At 37.0% G+C, this 24,463-nt stretch overlaps 2 protein-coding genes and 1 pseudogene across 3 annotated transcripts; 1 reads left to right on the top strand and 2 right to left on the bottom strand.

The window, feature by feature from the left end:
• Nucleotides 1–47: 47 nt before the first annotated feature.
• On the bottom strand, nt 48–1,190 carry LOC131769501 (QRFP-like peptide receptor). The gene has a single exon (XM_059085226.2). The coding sequence runs from the start codon at nt 1,188–1,190 to the stop codon at nt 48–50; it is 1,143 nt and encodes a 380-aa protein (XP_058941209.2).
• Nucleotides 1,191–9,324: 8,134 nt separating this feature from the next.
• Nucleotides 9,325–11,968, top strand: LOC131769515 (E3 ubiquitin-protein ligase TRIM71-like; annotated as a pseudogene).
• Nucleotides 11,969–12,214: 246 nt separating this feature from the next.
• LOC131769516 (uncharacterized) lies at nt 12,215–22,028 on the bottom strand. Of its 2 annotated transcripts, none has more exons than XM_059085244.2 (4): nt 21,785–22,028; nt 16,280–16,573; nt 15,401–15,772; nt 12,215–13,751 (listed from the first exon to the last, which is right to left on the bottom strand). In XM_059085244.2, the coding sequence occupies exons 1-4, from the start codon at nt 21,843–21,845 to the stop codon at nt 13,249–13,251; spliced, it is 1,230 nt and encodes a 409-aa protein (XP_058941227.2). In that variant the 5' UTR covers nt 21,846–22,028; the 3' UTR covers nt 12,215–13,248. The 2 variants fall into 2 exon arrangements, with proteins under 2 accessions (XP_058941227.2, XP_058941228.2); XM_059085245.2 differs by having other exon boundaries at nt 12,219–13,751; nt 15,464–15,772.
• Nucleotides 22,029–24,463: the final 2,435 nt, after the last annotated feature.

The raw sequence follows: 24,463 nt of genomic DNA, 5'->3' as shown, positions 1-24,463 counted from the left end.
TTCTGTGCATTATCCATAGCTTCTGATGAAATATATACACAATAAATTCAGTGTGTTGGCTCCAGTTCAGCCATTTCAATAACCTGTGCACAATATGCCGTTGTCCCCGGTCGAGTTCCCGGCTTGGCAGCATTGTCAAATTGTTCTGGTAGGACTGCTGGACGCGCACTACACACAAATTTCTTTAGAAAAATCCTGAAACCCCTCATCTGCACTACGTAGATCACAAAATTTACTGCGCTATTGGAAAATGCTATCACACCACTTGAAAAGCGAATGACGTAATCAGTCTGAAAGTCAATATCGGGTTTTGCAATCATGTTATATGCAGCGTAGCCCATGTAACCGAAATATGGAATTATAAAAGCGAACGTCATTGTTATGAGGAGAACAGTTCCCCGAATTTTGGCTGCCCTTAGTTTTGCCTGCTTGGAGTTGTCCACCTGAATAAAGACCATCATGTTCACTTTTAGCCGTAGGTGTACCTTTCGAACCAGTAAAGTGTTCACTACGATCAGAAAAATGCACGGAAGATAATACACAAGTGCAGTAAATGATACAAAGGCAATTCGAGCAGGCAAGTACTCTGTATCGTACTTACAAATCACTGTAAAATGTGTTTCATTCAAATCGTGCCTTATTCCAGTAAATGTCGTAGCAGGAAGCAGAACTACTGCAAATCCAGCAAACCAAGCAAGGAAGATCAACTTGCGAACCGCTGTAGCGCTCAAGGTCCGTGGCACTCTCCTCAACGAAAGGTGCTTTTCAATTCCTATTACGACTAAGTTGCAAATAGTAATGACCGGAAAAACAATGTTAAAGTAACGAACTATTTTACAGGCCCAGTGTGTTTGAAAGAGGTCAAAAGATATTTGGATACATGTCAAAGGAAGAGATACCAAAGTGGATAAAATGTCAGAGAGAGCCAAGCTCTTTATGTACAGATTTAGATTTTTTATAAAGCGGCTTGATTGTATTACAATGGGTTGTTTGTTCTGAGAAAGAAAATGTAAGATTAAGCTTCCTCCAACAAATCCGATAAGAGCCACAGTCACCATTGAAAATACCAGTGCCTGTTTTATCGTGGAGCCTGCTGGCGTGAAAATGTAGATCGAAGGGTTAGGTGCAGAGGTGCCAGAAAAGGACCGGTTAGTACTATTGGTGAAAAGTGCAGAAAGATTTTCAGCCATTGATCCTCAAACTCCCTGCAATATTATAATGCATGAGAAATCTAATCATTGGGATAATATACAGTTTTGCGTGATTATGATCAGAAACGAGATCTAATGCAGCATTGAATTAAGCCATTCTTAGATCTACTTTAAATATTCCATGTGATGCGTGGCACGATTTATTAACCAGTCATGCAAATAATCAATTCAAAGTCAGCGTAAATAATAATGTGGATCTGGTGAAGGTCGTAGTAAACATTTGAAGTGGAAATTTTTGTGTAATGCTTTATTTTAGTTTTCGAAGACTCTGATTCAAAAGGAAGCTCAATTGGTTTGCATGCAACTTTTGGCACAATGAAAAATTGGAAAATTTCGTATATCAGGATATTTTGAAAAATTGATAAAATGATGCTTGCAATGCAAGTTGTAATGAAAACATTAAGTAAAGAGTGCAAAGTTAAAAAAAAAAAAACAAACAGAGCAAAAAAAACCAAAAACACCTCAGACCTCTGCCCTGCCTTACTAAGCTCCAAAAAGGGCCAGCTGATATTGATTCATGTGTTTGTACACCCTCTACCTCCTTTTATTTTTTTCTCTCCATTTGCTCTCTTTTTCGACAAACATTTCACCGAAATTTCCATCTCAATATCACTAATAAATTTATATAGCAGCGTATCTCTCCCTTAATTCAATTCTAAAATGAAATGAAAAAAAAAAGTCGAAAACGAAAAATGCCAATTTAGCAAGACTCGTCAGTACACATTAAACCAATCTTCAGAAAATTAATGTTTTAAATTGCTATCACATCTAACCTTGACGAAATGCGTTAATTGAGATGGCAACTCACCTACGGGCTAGACAGTGATGGATATGTGAAGGGAGCCAGACGCGTACGATAATGATCGAAATAATTTTCAAGCCGATAAGGTCACATAAAATGCAGCTGCGCGAAATGGCCCTTCGTTAGAGGAGTTTAGCAGTTAATCGATGTTTTCGACTCTTTTCGGCAAAAGCAACGTCTAAATTAAACACTTAGGTAAATTGAAGGTGATAGATAATTCCACGTATATAGAAATACTGTCAATAAACCATTAAAAAAAGAGGATTATTCTCCAGTCTTGACCACTAGTATTATCATTGACATAATTTTTATGAGTGTCAAAAATTGTGGGTGTTTCAGCCGATTTTCCAAAACTGCGCCTCAACGATCCATCCTAAATTAAACTTCCGCAGGATGAAAACACTTAATGAACAAACCAAAAAGAAAACAAACGAAAAGAAAAAAAGTATTGAAGACCGAATGAGCCCTATTGTAGATACCTTGCCTTACAAAATTTACTTTTTTGGCAAAAATACAAAACAACGCATTGAGACTCACCCTGCCTTGACTTTCTAAAAATGAAAAAAAAAAAAAAAAAAAAGCCTGTTCCAGGCATTCAGATAGTAAAACGGAGCGTGATAGTAGTCGGCGGCGCGATATTAGCGCCGCGGCACTAAAAACGAAGGAAGTTTTGGTCGAGTCGCCAATGATAATAAACTATTCGCAGCTGCGCAAAAAAATTTAAATTTCCCTAGATCATTTAAGTTAGGTCACAGTTTTTATTTTACTTGGAACGTGAGTATTAACCAAAAATATTTGTAGAAAGGGATAGATGCGTGTCTAAGAGGGTCTCTGAAAATGAGAGTCCTGCAAAATGGTGTTAGTTTTCTTCTATTTAGACACCCTTTGTTTCCTATTTGAATGAAGGAAACTTCCATCGATCATGAATTGCTTTCAGAAAGATTACAATACTTGTGATCTCTTTAACATAAAATCATTATCCGTGGATAGTGAAAGAAGGTGAAATTGTTATTTGTTTGCTATTTATAATTAACACCATTTAAAAGAAGCCTGTTTTTAATTTACGTCTCATAAAGTTTTTGCCAGTGACACTCCCTTTTCCCTTGTCGAAGCAGCCGAATTTCAAAATTACCTTTCGCATTTTTTTACCAAGGACCTCAAACAGAGAACCCTTTTTTCCCCCACCTATCTATTCTTTGTTTGAATTTGAATTGAGTGGGTATCAACCCAATTTTGATATCAATCAACATGAACCTTTGACCAGGAGGAACTGAATGAAAACAAGCCCTCTAATTTAGGAAAATGGACCCTGATAACACAAGTGTATCTGAGTGACCAAACTAGCCTACAAGACCCCATTCTGATATCCCAAGTACAAATAATGACACACAACCACCCCCAGTGGATCTCACCATCGAAATCGCGTCAACTTGTTCAAATCACTCTGGCTTCTGCTTAACATTGTCTTGATTGTTGTAAAGGACCTCACAGCTACCCGGCAGCTCAAAACTGACATATTGTGAAAAGCAATCAGAGTGTCGTTGAGAACTCGTCGCTTTCCCGGAAGTTTAAAATTTTTCAATTCAATTTTGTATTTTCGCGTTGACATACTGAAAAGAAGGAAGCCTTAAGAGACAAAACGTTAAGAAAAACGACGTAGCTATTAAGTACAGGAAACGCGATGAAAACGCGGTAAATGGAAAGCATGCAGAGGTTGATCCCTTGGTGCAAAGACAAATCAATATATAATTTAACTGCTGTATTATACTTGTTTTGCCCCTTGCATACTTCTTCAATAATGATATATTAAGTTATAAACTCGAGAAAGGAGAGTAATATCTTCGCCACACTATGACTGCGAAAACTTTTGATATCACGTAGTGATGATCATACAACAATGCTGAAGTAAGTATTGAGTGGAAACTGACAGTAAAACCAATACAGCAATATGAGGTCCAAAGGAGACTAATGAATTTTGGTGAGCATCGTATTCAAATGGGCGCCCGAGGTTAACTTTACTTGTTGTACGTATCCAGAATACCCTCAAATGCGCTAGTATTCAGGGTCGCGATTGAGTTTTCAAGAAGCACACTTCAGGGTAGAAAGAGTGAAGTGCTTCGCGAATTTTAAGAGGAATATTTCTTTCAGCGTAGAATATAAAACAACCAGACACATTTTTTGGTACTATAGCTTCAAAGATACGGTGTGCTATAATACTCCAGAATATTTTAGGAGTACGAGACAAGCGTGGTGTACTTTTAAGAATATGCCAGAGAGATTTCTGACGCGAGGTATTCGAGCACAGTCACGACGAATATTCCAGGTTTGCGCGGGGTATTGTGTGCGACTCGAATACTCTAGGACTCGGATGAGGCATCACGATCACGTATACTCAAGAATACTTTCTTGCGCACTGTAAAAAATAGGTCCGCAATGCGTACATGTGTGGCTTACGAAATTGAGCTGCTTTTTAGTGTCTGGTGTCTCATTGGGTTTCTATTAGAAGAGCTAATATCTGATTACCATTAGATAGTTTTCAATATTGATCCTGTTCATCATAACACAAGATAAATAGCATACAAAAGTCCTGAAGTGTTCATTCTGAAGATGAGAGTTATTGGCCAAACTTTGTTATGGAGGTCTCTTTTTGACAACAAAAGTTGCACATGTAACCCGAGGATTTAAGGAACTGAAAAAACATCAGCATAATCTCCCATAGTGGTCTGATAGATTCAGTCATGATTATGTTTACGTAACGAAGTGGAATTGACTTCTGAAATGTGTAGATTGATTGTCTTTTCCAAGGCAAATGATGAGAAATGAATTCTAGGGAAGAATTTCATATGAATATTTTTGACATTTTGTGTACCAGTACACAAGGACAAAACTTTGGAGAAGGGCAGGGGCATTCGGGAAATGATGTAATCTACACTAGAAGCCACTGGGAGCTTGATTTGGTTTGAATGTATGACTAATTTTGGACAATGCATACATGTAAAGTAACACAATGCTGGGTGTAGGTTTCTTTTGTCCATTAAGGCATAAAGTTCAACTTTCAGTTGGTTGAGAGCAAAACGTTTACTATAATTATTGTATTTAGGTTTTTTGGGACTGCATTTTCAATAAAGAACACAGAAAAATTTAGTTCAGGTAGGTAGATATGAGGTTGCAAATGGAAGAGTCTAGGGAAAAAAGATAGGTGCATTACAAGATCAGAACACAAGCAATATTTTAATATGTTAACGTTGCTAATAATTTTTAACCCAATAAGATTTACAATTTGACCTGGAGGTTTTATTTAACAGAAAGTTCAATAGAGATAGAGTGTTACCATAATAGATTTCAGGAACAGTAATCAGAGGCATAACTTAGACACAGCAGGTTCAATGTACAGGCAAGTGCATGATGGTATCATATGATTTAAACTACCAGAAGCTTTCAAGTCTTCTTATTATTGAAATTGTAATTTCATGCCAGTGAGTCTACCAAATTCAAGTTATGTGAAGAAATGAATGGGTGAACTTGACATCACCATGCAAATGGTTGACTTAACATCATCACACAAAGTGCTAATCTGCTGTACAAAAAGGTCCAAACCAAACATGGTTAGCAACTGAACTTCATTTATCACTTTGTGTTAGAGCACACAAGAGGACTTGTGAGGCCTGCTTCACTCTTATTTGCCAGAAAAAGATTGAACTTCTGGTACCAATCAAAATTCAGAATGACTGTGACAGTTTGGAACTGATCTGTGAAGACTGTGCTTTTAAGGGGTCTACAGATGTTATTAGAACCCTGGGTCTCCGAGGATACCTGATGGTTATCTAATCCACATCAAGTAGCTCTAACTTTTAACTATATACGTAACAAATGTCAGTTCCATTGAACTGTCTTCATAGAAATTTAACAAAGTCTAAGCTAAGTTAATTAAAGTGTACTTAGGTATTCTAAATAAGCAGAAGTAAATTTTTCACAAATAACAAATGTTGAGCTCATAGTGTGTGTGCAGTTTAAAGTATTTGAAAAATTTACAGCTGCCTACCATATGAGAAATCATGTTATTAATTATTCATAATGTATACATGAAAGATACACATTCACAAGAAATCAACAAACTGATGGCAAATAAATTTGACAGTATTGACTAAATGAAGTGTGTGCCATCAAAATTTGTCCTTCAGCTGAATTCTTACTCAAGAATGCAATTTGTTAGTGTTTATCAATATACATAAAAGTATCCAAGCTTTTGTTTATTTTTGTCAGCTACTGCATGTATCAATCAGAACAACCTACTTTGTGTAAATCTGATTGGTTTCTAATGTGATCTATTGTTGCTGAGCCTAGTTTATATTATTTTGTACATGGGTTATTACTTTTTCACTAATGATAATGAAAAAGGCACCTAGCTATTTTCAGCCAATCAAAAAAGTGTAATTTTTCATGTATATCAGTATTGTGATGAATTCACCAAGCCAAACAAGTAACTGAAAAGGAGTTGTAGTCTACCAAATAAAGGCCTAATACACATGTATTGCCACCAAGTATAGATTCCAATGCTTATCTGAACCATTATGAAGAGAATCTAGAAGACTGCCAAGCTTGAAGGAAGTCATGAAATGTTAAGGTCTGAATAATTCTGACCATAACTTGGAAAACATAACACTAATCACATTTCAATTAACATTAAAGCACTAGGCTCCTATTCATATTTTAATAAAAGCAAAACCACTTTGTTACTGAGTTTCAATGGATTACTCCCCAAAGTTTGGAAACAATCACAATAGACATTTAGCACCATGTTAACAACAAACTGCAGTTTCAGCTTAGGCGTTAGATGTTTGTGACTTTTATTGGTTTAGCTATGAAAGTATAATTTCATTTAAAGAGGCTGTCAAATTGAATTTCCAGTGTGTTTGATTTTCTAATGGCAACAAAAAAGTCCTATTTTCACTACTGGCTAAAAATGGTTTATTCTATTTGTATTCAATGACATGTAATGACATGGGTGGCAGGGTATTCTGCAGTTTGACCAAAATTTTATCTTTGCATGTGCTAAAAAGACTGGTTAAGTAATTTTCTTACTGAGCATATGGTATAGACAGAAATTCAGGATTAAAAATGTTCCAGTAAATGACTTACATGAAATTTGACCACACAGAGAGTCAATAATGACTCCTAAGTTTCAAGGTGGCGCGACCTGCACTAAAGGTCCAGACCATGAAATGTTGGCCTGTGAGAGCACAACTCCATGCTGTAATCTGCACTTAGAAGACAAGCTGACTGTAAGAAAGCTGGCGTGTGAAATCTAAGCAACAAAGATGAATGAAAAACTAGATAAAAAAACAATCTTTGACAGCGTGTTACAGCCACCATTGCAAAATGGGTCGCTTTCTGAAGCTTTGAAGCTTAGGTAACTTAGCCGAGCATAGACTGGAACCTATCTTCAACAATAGTAACCCACGTGACAAGCACTCTTTTCACCGTGACAAATCCAGCAAGGAATAAGTATCTTGGATCATGACATAGCTTGGGTTACACTTTGTGTAAACCACACGAAAACAGTTACAGGATAAACCAATAATTGCATAAAAACAAATGCAAGCACAAAAAACAAAGTTTATTTCCAACAGAAAACCTAGGTGAACACAATTATGCATCTAGTTTCATTCTGATATTGGCGTTGGTTTAACAGTCTCTTCTCTCTACATTCTGCTGATTCATTTGCAATTTTTGTCTTTGATACTGAGATTGGGTTGCCAGCCTCTTTTTTCTTGATTCAGAAGATTCATTTGCACGTTTCTTTTCCCTGTTCAGAAGCTGCTGGGCCAGCCTCTTGTCCCTAGATTCCTCACTTCCATTTACCCTTCCTTGTTTCTCATATTCATGTCTAGCAATCAATTGTTTTTCTTTTTCTTCTGGCGTTTCAGTTAAAGACTTTTGCTTCCTTTTCATATGTTGTGTTTGGGTTCTTTTATTTCTGAAAGGCAAATGTTCAATTTTTGGACTCTCACGAACATTTTGTAAATGAAGTTCATTATCTCTGACAAAGACACCTTTAATTTCAAAAGGAACAAACCCTATTTGTAAGCAGGAAATGTTCAAATATGATACAAGGTTTTCAATTCCTTCAATGGTAAGCAAAGTAAATTTCCTTAATGAGTGGGGCATCCCATGCAAATCCCTGGAATGAGCATAAAAAATTTTAAAGCTTTGTTCTGAATTCTTAATCACTGCAATAGTACTATTTATTCCAATCGTTAACAAACAACAACTGTAGTTAAGTTGACAATTTGAAAACACTTCTGTCAGAGAATTTTGAAGAGACATGTATGGCCCATTATTTGATGTCATGAACAAACTTCCTGTTAAGGACTCACTATATTCCAGTGTGTATACATTATTGTAAATTGAAACAATGTATGAAACATCAGTTAAAAGCAAATAATCATTTGTCTGGACAGAACGTCTAATAGAAGCATACAAATTATTTCTAATGGTAAGAATATTATCCAAAATGGACTAAGTCCACAAATTGATATCCTCTATGTGATGATAAATAGTAGCAGTAAGTGACATGGCTAGACATTGCTTACCAGCATTTTCACCAAAGAGAGCTTCATTTCCTTGACTGTAGTCAGCACATATTGTTCTTGTTGGATCGATGACATCAAATATTGTAGGGCCTGGATTTTCCTCTACATCATTTGAATGCCTTGAAAGCAATGGAATATAGGCATTGTAGAAAATCATTTTTGAAAACCAAAACATCACATCATTCCACATTTTGTGTTGTCCAACAACTTGTTTCAATACTGGCAAGTAAAATACATTTAAATAGAACATCACAACCATTAAACTCCAACAATGATCATTAACACGTGATAAGATATCCTTGGTTTACACGAAATTGTCACGAGAGCCAATACTTGACCGGTATTGTTCAATCGAGATTACTTACTTTGTTTTGAGATATGCCTCCGTGAATTCTCAACAGTGCAAGGAGAAAGCAACTGCAATACAACTTATTTCACTTTCTGGCACTTTCAGGTGGCTTCAGACACTTTAAAACACTTTCAGACACTCAGTGGTGCAACCCGCACCGATAGATCAAGCCGATAGTTGTTGGCTTGTGAGAGTGCAATAACTCCTTTCAGTGTGGTACAACCCGTACCGAAGATTCGAGCTGTTAAATATTGTCTTTTAAGAACGTAGAAGCTCTAGCACAAGCTGCACTTATAACACAAGCCGGGTCTGAATGTGTTGGCTTGTGTGAGGGGAACTAACTCGTGATACGATCACCTGAAAAAAATTACTCGCGACCACGCTTACAATCAAGATGGCTAACTCAGATTAGTGCGCGTTAGTGCGCCGTACAATACTACGTTACTAGACCACGTGATAGGCGCTCGACTCTCGTGTACAAATAAATAAATAAAAAAACGATGGTGCCATAATGTTGCTACACATGTTGTGTAAGCCACACAAAAATGACAAAAATTTCCAAAAATTCGGTATGAAACAGAGTGTGGCAGCTTTTGGTACAGTCAGTTTCTCAGAATTCTTAGCTATTTTTATGTGTTTTCTTAGAAGCTGAGCGTCATCCTTTACAACACTTCGTGATTGGTCGAATCTTTTGGCTAGACATAAACACGAAACATTTGCATATTCGATCACTGACTCAAAACGTAAGATTCATACATTCGACGAAAATCATGGATGTAAAAAAACTGCAAGAAGATTTGCGCTGTTCTGTGTGTACGAACACATATACTGATCCGAAGCAACTGCCATGTTTACACTGTTTCTGTCTTCAATGCTTGAACGATATTCAACGGCAAAGTAACGATTGCGACAGCATTACATGTCCAGAATGCCGTCTGGAATTTTCTGTCCCAAGCAGAGGAAATCTGAGCGACTTTCCATCAAACATTCGTGTCAGCAACATGCTCAACGTTTTGGCTATTAAAGAGCACAACACATCGGAAGTGAAATGTGGAAATTGTGACGAGAAGAGCTCTCAGTGTTTCTATTGCTTTCACTGTTGTATCTTCTGGTGTGAGGAGTGTGTCATTGCTCATAGTACTATCCGAAATAACAAAGGACATCGTGTTCTACTTGTAAACGATTTTCGAGATCATGACTTCGAAGAGATCTCAAAACGACCCGTGAAACTTGAATTTTGCTCCAAGAAGGACCACGAAAAAGAGGAATTGAGATTCTTTTGCGGGGATTGTGAAAGGGCCATTTGCAACATTTGCGTCGTGACAGTCCACAACCGTCACACAAAGATGCTCTTGGAAGACGTTCTAACTGAAAAAAGAGCAGAAATTATCTCTTTGATTAATTCTAAACGGAAATTAATTGAAAAAAAGCATGGTCAAATAAATGAACTACAAGTCAAATGCACTGAATTACAAAATAAAGTGTCAAACGTGAAGCGCGACGCACGCTCGTTAGCAGATAATATTATCGCGGTCATTGAAGCGAAGATGCGAGAAATGTTTGAGGACGTGGATAAGCAAGCCGAAGAAATACTCGATTTCTTTAAAAATCAGCAAATCTGTTTGGAAAAACAAGTACAATCAATGGAGAAAGAAATTGAAGAAATTGAAGAATTTGTGAAAGGAAGTACCAGGGCCGAGCTTTTACGGTACAAATCCAAATTAGAAAAATCTCTACATGTCAGTGCACCTGAAATTGGAAACTGCAGTGACCTAAGAAAAAATTGTCACCTAATTCTAAAACAAAATGACGCATCAATGAAGGCATTACAGGCTCATGGAATTGGTTCAATGAAAGCGTTCCTCACTCTCACTTCATATAGTAAATCAAGTGCCGATGTTAAAGGAATGAGGGAGGCGATTGTTGGATTGGAGGCTCGCTCTGTTTTGACTACGAAAAATGCTGAAGGCGAAAAGTGTTACACAGAGCATGACGAGATAAGCGTAAGAGTTACAAATTGGGATGGCCATGATAGTGTCACGACGGCGCAAGTCCAAGATAATAGAGACGGTACCTACTTCGTCACTCATTTCTTTACGGAAACAGGAAAGCACGAAATCTCAGTAACTATAAATGAAGAGCACGTTTGTGGGAGTCCTTTTGCTGTTGTTGTCAAACCAAGAAGCTTCGTCCCATTGTCAACATTTGGAGAACAAAGGATGAATGCTGGAAGCCTTAGCAAGCCTTGGGGCATTGCAGTGAGCGCCCGTAATGAAATAGCAGTGACGGAAAGCAATGCGAACAGAGTTCAGGTATTCAGCTGCAATGGGACATATTTGCGCTCTTTTGGAAGAGAGGGCCATCAGAAAGGAGAATTTTGCTATCCTACTGGTATAGCATTTGATAATAGTGGGAACATTTTAGTAGCAGACACTTTTAACCATCGCATTCAATTGCTTTGTGACCGTGGGAAGTACCTCAGCCAATTTGGAGGAGAAGGAAGTCTTGATCACCAGCTCAAGTATCCACACGGCTTGTTTGTGGACAGCGTAGGTAATATCATTGTTGCTGATTCAGGCAATAAATTGGTCAAATTCTTTTCTAATACTGGTTCTTGTTTAAAGAAAATAGGTGAAAAATTTTGTCTAACAAAACCACTCAATTGTGTTCAGCATGACATCTATTTTTAATATCAGACATTTCTGAGCATTGCATCGTAGTATTTGATAGAAAAGGGCAATTTCAGTACAAAATCGGAAAAAAAGGACAGGGGGATGGGGAGTTCAATGAACCATCTTATGTCTCAGTTTACAAACCCGGAGAACTGATGGTTTGTGATTCATTAAATCACAGAGTTCAGATAATCAAATTAAATGGCACACTTGTCTCAAAATTTGGGGGAAAGGGACATAAGATGGGAAAATTAAAGAGACCAACCTCTTCAGCCGTTCTCCGTGATAACAAGATTGTACTGACTGATTGTTTTAATGACCGCATACAAATATTCAGCTAGTAGAGTCTCCCACTAAATAATTTGGGATTTTCAGTGGGCTTTTACATATATCAAACTGACCTCCTATAAAAGTGTTTTCGGGGAAAATGACGCTTGTTAGATATATTCATATTTCCATCTATCGCGCTATAAGCTTTCTTTTTAGCCAGAAACACAAGTTCTAGAAAGATTCTACGCTATCGTTAGTAATTTCGTTTGAGAATCGCTTTTCCTCATCCTAAATTAGAAGGAGAGGCTAGTTCAGATGTTGTTTCAATTTATTTACAGAAAAATAAGTGTCACTCGTTACAAAAATAACATGGATATTTACAGTATTTTCACTTACTGATGTTACTTGAAGATATGTGTAGAGTCAATCAGAATAAAGTATTGCAAAACTCAACCGAAACTAGGACTGATTATTCTCAAACATAGCTCACAACAAGTCAGAAAGGTAAAAATACATTGGCCATGTCCTGAAATTATTCGAGCACGTCCTTTGCACTCTCTTACCAGAAGTGGTTTCAAGTTGGCTTTTTTTGATTGCTCGCGCCATTTTAAATTTTCTCCTTTGTTTTAGTTGCCCTGTGATGCCGCTAAACTCCAAAGTTCAAGTAATACATTAGCTAAGTTTCAACGTCATGCTTCGCTAAATGAATGACACAGCCATTCTAATTACTTTTTCGAATGTTCAAGAAGGTGCAGTAGTAATGTATTATTCAAAATAGTTAACTTGAAGGTGTTTCACCTCTTCAGTATTCAGTTGGTTAAAATTTTCCGATAAGTTAGATTTGTGTTAAATGTTGATTGATTAAGTCTAGTTCAGGCCTGCCCATAAAATAAAATTTACTAAAATAAACGAACTCAATAGAAATTCTTAGTTATCATAAAAGTCCCTCTTTTTAAACCAAAGGTATCCATTACCTTAAGTGTAAAAACAGAAGAAACAAAAAAATCGCAACGGGAAGGACAAGACGGTGGATGGTGCAAGGTCATTGAGAATCTCTTATCTTTTTCATTACGGTGCTACTTTTTACCAACCTAAAATGTTTAGTGGGGAGAATGTCAATTCTCAGCACCTCATCAATGCAATACCATAGCAGTTACTCACTGACCAGGCATGCTTATATCAGATATCAAATCTTGAGTAGATCTGGCGCGGCCGCTTAGAAAGCATAGCTCTCTCATCTTGCATTTTCAACTAGTCTTGTTTCTCGCATCCTTTATGACATAAATTTTTGATCACAACAGTGAAGCCACGGATAACTCGTCTACAGTTGCTGCTTGAGCCTTTTCGCGTATTATATAATACCAAGTGGGGAAGAGGGGCGCAATAAGGACTCATGTTGGCAAGTGCAGTGCTTCATTCCAACTGAACCATATTTGCTGTCTCTACTTTCACTTGCCTCGGTCGAAATAACTGAGGGACTGTCACAAGCGGAAAATTGCTTTCTAATCGATATCTGGTCGTCGCTGCCGATGTTCTGACTGTTATAAAATCGAACTATTTCCGATAGATAACCAAGATCCTCGCTTCCTGCTCGATCATCGTCATTGTGATCAATGATAATGATATCTCCTGGGTTGACGTTTATTTCTTTGGTTTCGTCACCATTTCCTTGCAGTTCTATAGTCACACTCTTTATTTTGTTCACTTCATCTTCGTCTTCTCTTTTAACCATGGAAAATTTTCTCTTCCTTAATTTTTTCTTGCAAAGATGAATTGCTAACAGAAACAAAAGCAAGAAAACAGTGGCACCAGCCACTCCCGACAAGAATACGACCAGTGTATCGCGTGATTGTTCTGAAAGCAACGGTTAAATTTGACATTTAATAAATAAAGAAGCTAGGTATCGTGTTCCTTTTACCAACAAAGTGATAAGCTAATACTATGTACATATACTTTAAGGAAAAGAAAATAATCATGAAGTTGTAACCCGTTTCGTCATGAGTGTGGAACGAAACGGATCAAGATTACGAGTGACCAACATGGATGCATGTTGCTCTGTCTTTAGATTAGATGGTCACTCCCTAATAACCAGCAAAAACTCTAAACTCTCATAAAATGGGCTGAATATATATCACACTCGCTCTAACGAAGGGCTAACACTTGATACGTCAGCTTAAGAAACTCTTTACGGTGGCCAATTTACATTATCAACTCAGTTGATATAGAACCAAATTATCTTCTAATACCCACCCCCCCCCTTCCCCCCCTTCCCATTGACACAGCATCACAATTTCTTTAAAAACTTAGCCCTTTATTCATTGCTTATATTTGTTGAATGTTATCTTGCATGATATTATGGAGGATTATCAGATATCGATCGTGGTATCGTTAACAAATCTCTGATGCTTGAGCCTCACTTAATGCTCTCGACTGAGTAATTCATATTTTCAAAAAAAGATGATGTTTGAATATTCTTCATAATAAGCTCATAATGCCTTCGTGTTATGATCCTAAGTTAAGTCTTAGTCTTGAAGTTATCTCATTTAGCTAAAATAATAAAATTAAGAGGCGTCTATTCAACTCTAAGAGGTTAAGTTACCCATCAGCTTTAAAAGTTAAATATATGATTGTAATAACAGGTTCATTTACAGGTTCAGTTACACAAGAAACCTTCAGGAAAAAGCCAAATGGTTCAAAGTTGTGGAGTCATATCTGTCATAGTAAAAAACAGAGGAATCGGTCGGACAATTGCTTTTTTTTATCTTGCTACTAGGCAAGTGTTTTTCAATTTTATTATTTGTTGTTGAAATGCCCTTCACGCTTTTTTTTTTTTGGAGGGTAAGATTTTGCTCATGGTTTCTTCGTGATCATAAAGTTATCTCAGACACTGGGTGTGGCACAGTAGACAAGGTTATGTAAAGTCACCTTAATTCAGATTTCTCCTTCGTTTAATTAGACTTGGAAAGGTACAAGACTTGGTTAGCATTACGATTACAGTTGTTATACTGTAATTTAGATTTCTCTCTGGTTTTTTCTTTTTTTCAAATTTTTTTTTGTCTATTTTAGTTAAGATTTGATCGATCAATCTACTGATTCATCTACCCCGGTAATGCCACTTGCTCTAACACCAAATCCACTTTTTGCTGCATGCACAGGCGGTATCTAACCAACCAAAATTTTTGGTATCATGAAGAGCATAACATGGATTGTCTTCTGGATACACACAGAAGCGTTCTTTTATACACCATAGCCAAGAGGAAATAAGGGCTCATTATTTTCTCTTGTCCATAGCTCAGAGTTGTTGCCGATGTAGTATTCAGCAGAACGAACATCCCTTAGATGTGTGTTTCTGGGAAAATATTTTTCTCCCAAACACAATTTTGTTGAGCTGGAGGATTCGTATATTAACTTCATCATATGACTTCCCCAGATGAATTTGCGTGCATGCGACCGCCCTCATTAGCGTGAATACAACGTTCGTGTCTGAGTTTAATGTGTCGTACCTGAAATGAACCTGTATGTGACGTACACAGATCTCAGCAGGACAAAAATCACGCCTTCCTCACCTTCCCTGCCTGAGGCTTTTGAATCTGGAGCTTTTGGAAGTGACTTTTTTTTCTTCGTGGTCCAAGTGGATAGGAAGCTAAGGGTGGTAGATTTTCTCGTTGGTAAAAATTCTCTTTTTGTGTTAGATTGATTCGTTCCGCTGATGTTGTTTATCGAACTATTTTTACCAGTTGTGCTGTCCGTTGAACTCTTTAGACTAGGTCTTTTTGTTATTGGCGATTTCATGGTTACTAGAGTCGTTCTGTTAAAACGAGGTTTCGTCTTTGACTTTTTCGACGTTGGTGTCGGAGTCCAATTATCGCCAGGAACTGTATAGGAATATTGAAGATGTTGAAGTATAGGTTAAAACAGGGTTTGTGTTGACAGCTAAAAGTTTTCATCAACTTGGTTTGGCCTTGTCACCGAGAAGTGCTCTTTTGGGGACTACCGGAAACGATTCATTTAGCACACCTTTGGTAGTTGAAGGATTGATTATAGCTGTCGCTAAGATTACAATCTATGCCACTATTCGATATGAGCAATGAAGGCATTTATTAACAATCCAATGGAAAGTGTGGAGGTACAAATACCAATTTCCCTTTTCCATTTTTCGCTCTAAGTCGGGCTCAGACTCAAGGTGAAGGGCGTTCTTATTTCAAGTTGATAAAAAACTTGTGTAACAGCATGAATTAAAATTCACTGCTGTTCCCCCGACACCTCAGCCTTCCCTGACACCTTTCGAAGAGTAGCTTCCCGAATAACAGAAAAAATGATACATGAAGCGGAAAAAAAGCAAAAACAAAAACAAAAACAAAAACAACTCACGATGGACTTACCACATCCATAAATAACCTCCAGATACTTGTATGTGCCAGGACAAGGATCTCGAAAAAAAGAACTGTCCGCTTTTATGATACACCTTCTTCTATTGGTACACATTGCCATAACTTTCAATAGCACACCTTCCGCCTGACAGTTAAAGTCAGTGATATTCTCGTGTGGACATATTGAACTCCCAGGCTCTAAACGACCATATTTGGCATTGAATACACGAAGGACGTAGTCACTTTCACAGCGCAAGCGTAACTTCTCACCCTCGCACGCAAATCTTGACTTCACAGCACAGGTACCTTAGGTGAAAGAATTACTTGTGAACAAAAATTTTTCCCACTCAAGGGTGGGTAAAAAGTTACAATGTGGTGAAATAACATGAGTGATATGCAGAGAAAAATGATTGAGGCAAGCAAATAAGGAGATACTTGTGATATCAACTCTGGCTATACACAGGCCAACCTCTAATTGATTTATTATCATTTTTTTTTTTGTCAATTCAGGACCAGACACTCCCCTCAATTTCCACGCTTTTGTTTGTGACAGATAACCTAAACCTAAAATCTCCCACTAGTAACGATATGGCCTCGTTCGCCGCTAAGGCATCGACAAAACAAAACAATATGGGCGTGGTTAATTTTCTGAACAGTTGTCACCTTATAGCACCTTCAATCTAATAAAGTTTTGAGATTATTACCCACTTGCAAAATCTTAATTATATGCGTAAGTCAGTTGCGTTTTCAATCAAGTGCTTCAGTAAAACATGATACATTTTAGTTTTAAACGCAACGGGGAAAAAGAATTGTCACCTTATAGAACCTTATATTGAACAACTGTCACCTTATAGCACCTTCAATCTAATAAAGTTTTGAGATTATAACCCATTTGCAAAATCTTAATTATATGAGTAAGTCAGTTGCGTTTTCAATCAAGTGCTCCAGTAAAACATGATACATTTTAGTTTTAAACGCAACGGGGAAAAACAATTGTCACCTTATAGAACCTTATATTGAACAACTGTCACCTTATAGCACCTTCAATCTAATAAAGTTTTGAGATTATTACCCATTTGCAAAATCTTAATTATAAGCGTAAGTCAGTTGCGTTTTCAATTAAACATGATACATTTCAGTAGTTTTGAATGCAATGGGGAAAAACTTTGCTTAATTTTGAATTCATACAGTTGTCGTTTCTATTGCTCCTATCGGCGCGTTGGAACTGAAGGCGACACATGAGTTGAATAAATTCGAATAGCTCTCTGCATATAAATGACGCCTACATATACAAAGAAGTCTTAAGATTGTACTTGGTTTCAAGTACAATTTTTAAGGTTGATAGGCTCTGAACTATTACTAAAGCGACAGCTAATCAGACACAAAAATGCGGCCTAGAGGAGACTAAACCAAACGTTAAGTTGAGCAGTTGATAAAGAGTTTCTACTTTAGTTCTCAACAGACTGATACTGTACCATTAACCCAATTCACTACCCTCTCTTAATCTACCGACCAAACTTATTGATCAATGATAATTATGTCAATACAGTCAGAAAATTTAAATTTATTAATCGATTATTTCGCCCAAGGTTTGCGCCCAAATTTACAGCTCACTCTCTCATATAGTCATAATGAGCTAGGAATAATGTGATAATCTCGTGCACCGCACAGAAATGACATTATTAAGTTTTTCTAAAGTTGATTTGGTTACGTAATGTAACTGATTGCAAACCCGAGTAACTGAGGAGCACCAGCTGTTTCATAAACTAATGAAAAAACACCCTCCGAGTAGTTTTCCATGGAGGATACTCAATTCGTCCTTGGCCTTTGCCGTATTATCGTGATGTAATTTTTTATTGGATCAATGAGTCCCCTTATTGTTTTTGTCGAGACAATGTTCCATAGTTTTCAAAGTAGAAAAGGGAAATTGTGCTTCATCAACAGCTCCCGTGGCTAGCCACTGATCACGTTCGAAAAAGTGTTTTCTCCGCAGACCAAAATAACATAAAATTTTAATTAAGAGTTACTCTTTAGCTAAAAGAAAATTTGCCATCTCTCTTCCCTAAATATATAGCGTCGTCTCGCCAGTAGTGAAGTAAACAAAAGCTCTGGGCGGTTAAAAAAAAATTCACTGTCATTTTAGGAAAAAGCTGTTATAAAAATTTTAAAACACGGGATATGATCAGACGAACTAAGCCGCTTTACAAGAAATATGCTCTGAAGAAATATGCTGCTTTATACGTAACCACACGAAAATTAAAACGCATAGATTCAGTGACATTGCACCTTATCACATATCACAGACAGGTCAGTTAGAAAGAAATTTATAAAGAAAGAAATCCAGAGAGGATGTATTCCTCTTATGCCCAGAAATGATCAAAAAGCAGAAAATTAGCGTTGAAAACAAAGAAGCTCCGCATAGAAACAAATGGACTGTAATTCGAGGCTCGTCGACGACTTCATAGTTGTTGTCTATCTCTCGGTGTCTAAAACACACCGATGCAGATTACACAAAGAGGCTTGAACATGATTGAGTCATTCTGCGTTTTGATCTTGTAACAGTCGTAAAAAACCGACTAAGAAAGAGTCATCAGGCCATGAAAAACATTTTGATGCGACCTTGAGTGGTATTGTTGATACTGGAAATTCTCTTAGAATCTCTCTGATCGCAAGTGCTCTGCAAACCTTGCCCTTGAAATGTTCGATTTCCCGGTCTAAGTTTGGTAGATAGACAAAAGGGGAATTGACTCTAACAACAGGCGGCTAGTTTCATCACTATTTTTTTTTTTGAGAAAGCTAAATTGGCCATCTGTTTCCTTACATCGCCCTCAATGAAGGCCAAAGGTTATCAGAAATACATTGGGCTCATTCCAAATTGTTGAAGCTGCTCAATTGAAAAGGAGACCAAAATGTCTCATCAGTATTCCTCACACTGTAACGTAAACGCTGTCTGTAAATAACTCCTCTAAAAAAACAATTGTATTAGAAAAGGCATCCGATAGTATACAACTGGAGCTCGAATAAACGTAACGTGATTAAAGTCTAGGGACGGAAATTTAAGTGTATGGTTGATTATTCAAGAAGGGGTAAATTAAGAGATACCGAGAAAGTAATTGCATACTAGCGGTTTCCGACAGCCAATATCATCAAATATATTTGAATGTCAATTCTACGCTTTTTCAGCGCCATGTTCAACATGTTTAACAAAAGTAAAAGCGTAAAAATGTTTTACAACAAGAAAAAAGGCACCTGCAAAGAGATCTTTGTGAATTAGACTAAATGCACTTAATTAATTTTTTTCGGGAATCGGCTTGCCTTCATGAAACATATAAAATTTTCATTTGCTTTTTCTCACCGTTCCTTTGCAACTACGAAGTGCTCCTTCATGGAAATACTTAAGCGGCTTTTCTTTTTACTTCGACTTATATTATATGACGATTACTCGTGGGAGGTTTTTTCAAAATGTTTGTATGCAAACTATTTTATTGCAGCCGAGTTACCGGAGAATTCCTAGCAATCGGAGGCAGTTGGGTGCCAGAGTTGCGCAACTTCCTGTAATGGTTAATTTACCGCGTTTCAACAATTTTCAAGACTTCCTAATCGTGTAGGAGCATGGTTATCGGCCAATAATCTATCTCAACATTTTTTTACCTGAAAGTTAACGATAAATGTCGAAAGCACGCAATCTACAAATTATTTACCACTTAGTTAAGACAAGACATGGTTATTTCCCTGGGAAGAGTGACATGTTTATATGTGATAAACACTGTGAAAATGATTTCTGACATTTAAGAACGCGAAAGATGTGCCAAAGTCAAACAGAAATATATCTTTGTTTATGTAACTCACTCAAAAGGGGTTTTTGCATTTGCATATGAATTAAGCTCCTTACGACGGGTAGTGTTTTAATTACTCTTTGTCTTTCGATAAATGAATTCTTCAAATGCTGTCTTTCAAGATCAAAGGCGAATTATTCTTAATTGAAAGGGTAATCAGTATTTTAAGACGAAAGATTATCTTTTGAGGAAACAAAGAAATTTAATTGCAAGTGTAGTCTTGGTATTTCACATTGAGCTATCGCCACAAGTGCTGTGTTACCAAGCATTCAACGTCTTTTACGGTCAAGTTCGTTTCACTTCATTCCCTCCACAATACTTTCGATTGAAGAATGGGCAGAAATCAGATATGGAATCAAAGATTCCAATATGCGTGCGTGAAAGAGTTGTTTCAATTAGAGATGTTTTGCAAAGATTGGCTGTTGTGCAGTAATTACTGCCCAATAACTGCCAAAAGGATCCGCCGCAGACTGATAAGATAACTCTCCGCCCTATCTTGATAAGAAAATGAAAAAGCTTCTTATGATGTATCGTAACTGTCGTTACAGCATTGGGTGAAGTATTTGAGGCAACCCACAGTGCAGTAAAGTATTATTTTTCTTATAACCCGCTGGAACTTGACAAACACGACCCTTTATTTGCAATACACCATTCTTTGGCTAAGTGATCCAGTTTAAACTCATATTTTGTTTACGAAACAGCGCTGGTGCTAAAAATACTTTGTAAAACCCATGAAGACTGTTAGAGGAAATAAATTAAGCGGAATATTTATCAAATTTGTTTTTAGCTGGTGCGGTCGATGAGTTGAACACTGCATAACAATCTCCAGTTGAATAAAATTCTTTTGGTCCAAAGTTTAATTAATGACCTAGTATCTTACCCCGAGCCAGCGATGCATGAAGCTGAATAAACTTAATCAAGTCCGCTCTTCAGGACTTCTTTGAAATACACAGCACCTTTGCGGCAGCCCCTCTGAGCGGCTGTTACTATCAGCCAGTTTCCTTATTGTACGCGTTCGAATAAATATTTAATTATATTCTGTAAAGGAGAATAAATAAATATGCCTGCTAACTTTGAAAAACGTGAGCACAGTGCATATTCTAGAGACAGTTTGAGTTTGAAAGTTAAAAATACTCCAAGATTTGCCGAAAGTTCAGGGATTTTGAAATTCTGCGCAGCCATTCGAGTTCAATGAAAGATAGTCGTACTCAGTTTAGAACATCAAAATGAAATTAAACTTTAAATGCAAACATGGACATGGACGCAACATCTGGAAAATAGTTAGGCTGAATAGGCAATTTTGTCTTAAATAAACAGAATCAAAATTTTTCCCACTCAAAAACACGAATTGCTGCCGTATGATTTAATCCAATATTACGAATAGTGGGTTTCTGGTAACCCTGTTACAATTCTAAATTCCAAACAAGATTACCCATGAAAAATAAACTTCGTATTAAGGAAAGATTTAGGACTGAGTCTTGGTATAAATAGCTCAAGATTGAGTTTAAATTGGACGCCTTAAAAGTAGAACAAGCTATGCATATTTTTGTTTGTTCAATTTCGATTCCGGTGTCGATGACACAGATAGTATAGTCAGCAGGCCACATAAAACTTACTATCACAACTTCGAAGGCTCGCGCTTAAAAAGAATAAACTCGAAGTAAACACTGGTTAAACTTACCTATGACGAAGAAACTTGCCCCGCAGAAAAACAAGAACAACGGTGTCGAGACGCTCCACATCGCCCCTCGTTCTGCTACTTAACTGCTACTGCGTGTTCTAGCAAAGCTTTGATCGACCAAGAAGACAATATGGCGAGTTTTGTTTTGACACGTGCGTCGCGACCCCACAACTTTTAGTGTCTTAGAATTTGGGTCAGTAGCTGTGTATCACTGACGGACAAAGTGTGACTGGTTGCATTTCTCTTTGCGATTTGTTGACAGTGGTAATTAATAGCGGTTTAATTGATGTCGGCCCGCATGCGCGGCACCTGACAGTTGATTTGCCGGATTCAGCATTTTAAAAGTGGTGGGAGGTATTGGAAGTTTAATGCTTCGCAATCTCGAACCTTTTTTCTGTTTTTTTTTTTTCTTAATTATATTCAAGAAATAAATAAACAAATTAAAAAAAAGAAAAAAAAGACGGGTACCACGGAGCTCGAATGTCAAGTTAGATAAGCTGCAAGGGACACCACAGACAATCTCGTATTGCATGCAGGAACGTTAGTATGTAGATAATTTCCACTTTCCGGAGAGGCAAATAGATACCAAGGATTCGCAATTACCTGTGCATGTGAATTTATTTCCACAGTTTCAAGGCATCTAGGTTGTTTAAACGCGATAAAACTGAAAAGCATGCAGTTGGTTGCATACTTGGTCTCTTGTGTTTCAAAGTGTCTAGGCTCTTTATCAGGTTCCCCTGTAAATTTCTTACAGTTAATTTTTATTCCTTAGCCTCTGGAATGCTGAATAATAGATTTCAAGAAATGTTTTGTCATAATCCCGTATGTAGGAAGTCCACTTAGACATGCCCTTTCAATAATTCAAAGCAAAGGATGAGGAAGTGAAAATTGTCATAGATAGTGATAATAGGGGATAAGGTGCTTTGACATGGAATTAATTCTCGGGCAAAAAATAGCATAATACTCACACAAAGCGGTTTACGCATGAGGAGTTTTCCTAACCGGGATGTTAAATTTCCTGTGAATTAACTTAAGCACAAAAGGCAAAGATAAAAAGACTTTTAAGGCACAATAATTACAAGCACAATCTTAATCTGCATTATTATTTAAAAGCAAAAAGGAAAATAAAACTACCGATAGGCATGATTACGTAACAATCTTCGTTACGCAACCCTAATCAGTAATTAAGTACTTCTCTGTGGCAGAGTTTATTGTTTGAAACTGAGGAAGTATTTCGTCTTCTACCAAGAACTCGCCGAGGAAATATATTCTTCATACTTTCTTAGGAATAGAGGGCGCTGGGTGTCAAAGTTATGCAACTTTCTTTCAAGGAAGATTCCACCACCTCTTTAATTATTTATTTTACTCTATTCAATATTATTTATCTATTTTTGTGAAACTGAGCAAGGTCGTCGTCTTTCCAGAGGTCACGATTAAGACTCTTCGAGTGAAATTTTTAAAGTCGATGTCGTGACTGAGCCAGTACAAAACAAAATTAGAAAGACAGAGTCTGAGTAGATGATGGCTGCCATAAAGTTCACTGATCAAATGTTTCCATAGAACTCGAAACAAACCTGGCTAGGAAGTGCGTGTTGTCTTATTTTTCTCGCCAGCACACTGCTAGTGCACAAACGTGATAAGTTCCTAAAACAATGTTATTTCGGCGGCAATTTTATTTCATATAAATTTATTTCATGCAAATTATTTTCAGAAGACCACTCGGAAAAGGCTCCGCTTTAAGCACGTGCCACTTTCGTGATACAATCTTAGGAAAAATTTGTGAACATTATTGAACAAATTTTTACACAGGATAAAAGTATTAAAACATGAAAAATTATAATTTTTCAGTATTTTTCAGAGCATAGATGAAGAAATAAGAAATCAGAGAGGAGCAAAGAAAAAAGAAATTTAGCGCAAGGTAATTACCTCCCCAAATTGCTAAGCCTTATTCTTGAACTTTGTAATTCTCGTCCAAAACTTGTAAAGAAAAGCAGTATTTCAAAAATACATCATCAACCAGATATAAGCGAAAATTTAAATATGATTTTTACGCTCGGAAGTAAAGGACCAAGTTTTTAAGAGTGTTATTCTTAATAACTGAGTATTTTGCACAGGATAAAAATTAAAAAGGACTGTATTTAGCCTAAATGCAGATGGAGACACGGTAGGACATAATCTCTGAATACATCGATATCATATCCTCTGTTTCCATCATTTGTAATTTTTTATATCAAGTTTCATCAGTTCTTTCCCAATTTGTGTATCTTACTGATAAACAAGTAGATAAAGAATATTTCGGTTTTTTTTTTTAATTACCGATAGAATGCAGTAGTACTGATAAGGGAGTGACAGCTGTTTGTCAATAACCCTCAGCGAAAGAGATTAGTGTCTTTCTTCCCATGACCTTGAAATGTGATTCAGCAGCGCCACTTTAGGAGAAATCGGATGCTAGTCACCCTCAGGGGTTTAAAAGTTGATTTATGAGGCACTGACAAAGTATGGGAGGACATTTGTGTTTTACTTGTGGTCGATACGAAATTTTAACAACCTAGTTATGTTAACCTGTCAAGTGATGTTATGTCGCTATGAAGTGAACAACTTGAAGAGAACGTACACCACATATACGATGGAAATGAAGACAATCGTTTGGAAACTATTAGGATTTGGAGAATTAAAATT

The sequence above is a fragment of the Pocillopora verrucosa genome, chromosome 9, assembly GCF_036669915.1.
Source record: "Pocillopora verrucosa isolate sample1 chromosome 9, ASM3666991v2, whole genome shotgun sequence".
Lineage (NCBI taxonomy): Eukaryota > Metazoa > Cnidaria > Anthozoa > Scleractinia > Pocilloporidae > Pocillopora > Pocillopora verrucosa.
The sequence above is the reverse complement of the archived record's forward strand: the minus strand, read 5'-3'. Positions and strand labels throughout refer to the sequence as shown.